The following is a 4,770-nucleotide window of genomic DNA, read 5'->3' as shown; positions in this document are numbered from 1 at the left end:
TGGAAAATCCATGTGTCTTTCTTCAATAGCTTCTAATTCATCCGACCCAGTGTCTCCAAATTATTTGTTCACACAAAATTCCTCAGATTTAGCCTCTTAATTTTCCTCTCAAAGTGCACCAGATTCATGCATTTCACTTTAAAAAGGTAAAAAAAAATCTCCCGGGGGACATACCCCCGGACCCCACTAGCAGGGACGTGACGTCGGCTGGCTACTATTTTCACCCAGCTGGACATCAGAGCCAATAGTGGAAAGACTATATATCTATATAGTGTGTATAGTATATAGCTCTGGACTACCACCATCCAGGTTGCCCAGTCCCAAAGCTTTCTCTTCAATCAGCTCAGGCTGCCTACAGTTAATACTGCGATTAAAAAATATATATATACATTAGTTGTATATAATGTATATTATATGTTATTCATAAACATTTTGGAGAAAAAAGATGCAAGAATCAAATCTCCCACACAGCAACATTCAAAGTTTATTTGCATATAGTGTTCTACACAATTCACAGTAAATGTGCCAAAAAGCAGACACAGAGATCTTACAAGGGCAAAAAATGTCTGCGCGCGCTCGCATCTTCGGTCTCTCTGCCCAGTGTGCCCACCTAAAATATCTACAGGCCCACCCTAATCTAACTGTCTAGAACCGGGCCTGGTTGTACATCTTTGCCAAGCCATTCCTGCTTCCTCTGTATGTTTGCTCTAAAATAAATGTATGTAAATGCTGCTATCTTATGGTCACCGAGGAGGATGGTATATTTTTACAGGAAGGCTTTTTTTATAATCATTCTGAGGTTATCCAAGAATTTGGTCCATATTCTTTTAACAGACCATATGGTCACATTTTTATAATTCCTTGTGATTTTATCCTGACTGTATTTTACCTTGTCATGTAAAGCAGCTCAGGTTCTGTGCTAAATGTTTTATGGAGTTGTAATGTCTTTTTTTTATTTTGATTGTGCAAGCACAAATCACTTTGTGACTCTGATTTGAAACGTACTAAATAGAATAGAATAGAATAGAATAGAATAGAATAGAATAGAATAGAATAGAATAGTCATTATTATTATATTAAATGTGCAAGTAGCAAAGTTCATGTTCCTTTTGCATCTACATAAGCTTGTGGGCTCAACGCTTGCTTCCTTTGTCTCCAGCTCCAAATGAGTGTACCTGCGGCAACGGCACAGAATTCAGACGGCAACAACAGTAACAGTGAGATGCAATCAGCTGCAGTGGCGCCCTCCTTCATCCCCAGCCAGTCGGGGAAGATACCGGGCAGGAAGAGAGGGAGACCCCCACTCCGCAATGTCCCCAAGATGGATTTCCCCAACCGTTACCCCGAGTCGCTGCCTCCGCTCAAAGTGCCCAAGAAGAGGGGGAGAAAGCCTGGCTTGAAGGTCAGGGGATGAGATGTTTGTGTGTGTGTGTGTTTGTGTGTGTGTGTGTGTGTGTGTGTGTGTGTGTGTGTGTGTGTGTGTGTGTGTATGTGTGTGTGTGTGTGTGTGTGTGTGTGTGTGTGTGTGTGTGTGTGTGTGTGGATGCAGAAGAGTTGTGTTTAAAAATGCATGTGTACACAGAATAAACAGGCTCCATGCCCTTCAGGTTCTTTGTGGGACCCCAGTGTCACATCTGTGTCCGCTGTAGTCAAATAGTATTGAAATATTTCTCTCAGAAGGGGAAGTATGTATGTAAATATTTTATTCACAAACACACACGCAGCGCAAAGACTACAGCTTTGTATGGATTTGGCATCCCGATTATTCCACCATGCCCCTCCCTGCACAACTTGCAAAAGCGTAAATAAACGTAATGCCTGAAATAAACAGAGGAATTAAGAAAAACTTCTGAACTGTGCAGCTCAAACCTCGGATGGTGATGACGCCGTTGGCCATCTCTCCACCCAGCAGCACCCCGGAGCCTGACATGAGCTCCATTCCTCAGGATGCTGCCACCATCCCCCACTCTGCCACGCCACAGGTGCTTACAGGTAGGACCAACCACACTCAAGAAGTCAATTTAATAAGCATTAATCACACTTTCGCCTTTACAATCAAGTCTATACTTGCTTGAAGGTGGAGTCAGCGATTCTGGAGAATGCCTCTAGCTAAAATCTCTTTTTGTCAAAATCAGGGAATATCTCCTGATCCGCTACCTGTCTGTAATGTGTGTGCACTGAAAATAAATCCAGTGTTAATAAAAAGCCATGTAAACAGGCATGTTGCTAGCTAAAGGTAGGTCACTTTTGTTTATAAACCAGTTTACAGAGCCTAGGCTGTGTATTTAAACCACACGCGTTCTCAAGAATCACTGTCTCCAATGTCATCATCATTTAAGTGTCATATTTTTCCTCCTTTCTTTCCTTACTAAAACCGTCTCCACCTGTGTATTCCCTCTACCAGTCTGTATCTACATCAACAAACAGGCCAACACGGGTCCCAACCTGGACAGGAAAAAGATCCAGCAGCTCCCAGACCACTTTGGACCGGACCGGCCCTCCGTGGTGCTACAGCAGGCGGTCCAAGGCTGCATCGACAGCGCCTTCCAGCAGAAAACAGTCTTCACCCTCCTCACACAGGGCTACGGCGGAGAAAAGATATCAGGTGTTGTAAAGAGACCTCCCTCAGGTGTTGCTTTCTATATGTTCAATAGCTTTTTTCCTTGTTTTTTATTTAACTGCTAAACCTAAGGGTGGTGCTGAGTCACTAACATGCATTAGTAAGTCTTTCAGGCGAGACACAGCAGGCAAGCACTGGTCAATTTTGAGATTTTTGGCTATTTTGCTTCCATAACATGTCTTCTTTCATACAAGTATGAATAAAAGGTCCAAAATGTACATTTATATGTTTATATTACTATACGTTGTCCGTTTGTTTCTATGTATTTCTCCTATACAACTATCTTTAACATCCATTATTTAATTTTTTTTTCAATACTCTGAACCAAAAATCTCAACTTCTTAAGCACTTAAATCAACTAAACGTTACATGATAATTGTTAGCACTATTCTGAAAGTAAATGTACCCTATTCACCTGCAGTGTCTTGCCTTGCGTGCCTAAAGTGATTAATTGCATCTAAACCATGATGTTGTTTCAAGCTGTCCCCTTGATTTTCTCCTCCAGCCACGTTTGACGGGAAGCAGCACCTGCTCAGCCTCCCCGTGGTGAACAGCATTGACTATGTGCTCCGCTTCCTGAAGAAGCTCTGCCGCAGCTTGCACTGTGAAAACCTCTTCAGCGATCAGCCCATTACCGTGCACAGCAGCTCCTACCAGTCGGATGGTACTGCTTAATGCTGTCTATTTGAAGCCACTGTACTGCTACAAATGCATTCTTTGAGCTAATTTAAACTCTGATCTTGTCTTTTAAGCAGAACAATCCATGGCAGAGGACTACCACTTAGACCAGTCTGATGGCAAACGCTACTCTGTGGACCCCGGAGATTCTGCTTTCAATTCCATAAGCTCTTCCTACACGCCAAAACCTTCGTACGGGTTTCGCTCGTCGCAGCAGTTCTCCAACGGCTCGGCCTCTATGAGCATGTGCCGGCAGCCGGCCACCAGCCCAAACACATTCCCAGACAGCAACAGGACAGGTGAGAAGTCAAGTAAGTTCAGAGTACAAAAACCAAGATTGCTTGAATAGTTTATTTCTCTAAAATACGAAAAAAGTAAAAGCTCCTCTCTTTCTTTTGCTCTTCCAGGAGGTTATAATGCATCTTCAGATTCCCAAGAGTCCAAGGCTCCACCCAATAAAGACCCAACCACCTGGTCTGTGGAGGATGTAGTCTGGTTCATCAGGGACGCAGACCCCCAGGCTCTGGGCCCCCATTCGGACGTCTTTAGGAAACATGTAAGTTTGTTTTTCCATTGTGTTTATCAACATGCTGCCTTATTTTGCTGCTGAAAATGAACAACCACCTTATTTAATAAACTATTTCTTGCTGATTCGACACTAACTTTTCTTCTGCGTCTTTCAGGAGATCGATGGAAACGCTTTGTTGCTCCTGAAGAGCGACATGATCATGAAGTACCTCGGACTGAAGCTGGGGCCGGCCTTGAAGCTTTGCTACCACATCGACAAACTAAAGCAGACTAAGTTCTGAAAACCTTCTACAATACATTTCCCGCCCATTGAATCCAACAGTACATTTAAATGAGGGTCATAACTAGGGAGGTCCAGGTCTGTGAGCCAATAGGAAGAGAGTAGAGTGTGTTGTCACTTCCTTTTGTTCCACCAAAGAATAAAAGCAAATAGGCTCCTACTTTTACAGTAAATTTAACTCTCAGAATGAGACGGTAACAGTACAGTGACTTCTTTGTATAAAATATGACACAAGTTCAATACAAACCTAAGAAAAACACACAAATGAATGAATTTGTCCTTTATGAAGATGATTGTAACTAACAATAGAATGGTGAAAAGCTTCTCCAACAAGCTAAGGTCACTTGCAATTTACGCAACTTCTGCAAGATTGTATTTCACCGCTGACACACTACAAGAAAAGGGATCTAGCTCTTCACTGAAAACATGTGCCTGCTGTGGCTGAAAACAAACAGAGCCGTGGGAGCGAACCAGAACAGAGAAGTTATGGCCACACATATAAACAATGCAGTATGAAGCTCAGTAAATCCAAATGAAGCTGTAGATGCCAGCGATAATTCTCTGTTGGTGAATCACTACAAGAAAAGTCTTTATTCTAGTCAAATAAAGGTCTTGAGCAGAGAAACTATGAATGTTCAAATCTGGTTAAAAACAGAGGCAAACC

At 42.5% G+C, this 4,770-nt stretch overlaps 1 protein-coding gene across 1 annotated transcript; it reads left to right on the top strand.

Moving 5' to 3' along the window:
* Positions 1–1,165: 1,165 nt before the first annotated feature.
* LOC307261330 (sex comb on midleg-like protein 4) lies at positions 1,166–4,107 on the top strand (the record flags this gene model as incomplete). Its single annotated transcript, XM_080041838.1, has 7 exons — positions 1,166–1,402; positions 1,863–1,992; positions 2,405–2,605; positions 3,126–3,284; positions 3,373–3,597; positions 3,706–3,854; positions 3,982–4,107. The coding sequence occupies 7 exons, from the start codon at positions 1,166–1,168 to the stop codon at positions 4,105–4,107; spliced, it is 1,227 nt and encodes a 408-aa protein (XP_079897964.1).
* Between the last annotated feature and the right edge of the window lie 663 nt (positions 4,108–4,770).

Source organism: Ammodytes marinus (assembly GCF_949987685.1).
Source record: "Ammodytes marinus genome assembly, chromosome: 15".
In the NCBI taxonomy this organism is placed as follows: Eukaryota; Metazoa; Chordata; class Actinopteri; order Uranoscopiformes; family Ammodytidae; genus Ammodytes; species Ammodytes marinus.
Note: the sequence above shows the minus strand (reverse complement) of the source record. Positions and strands in the feature narration are given on the sequence as shown.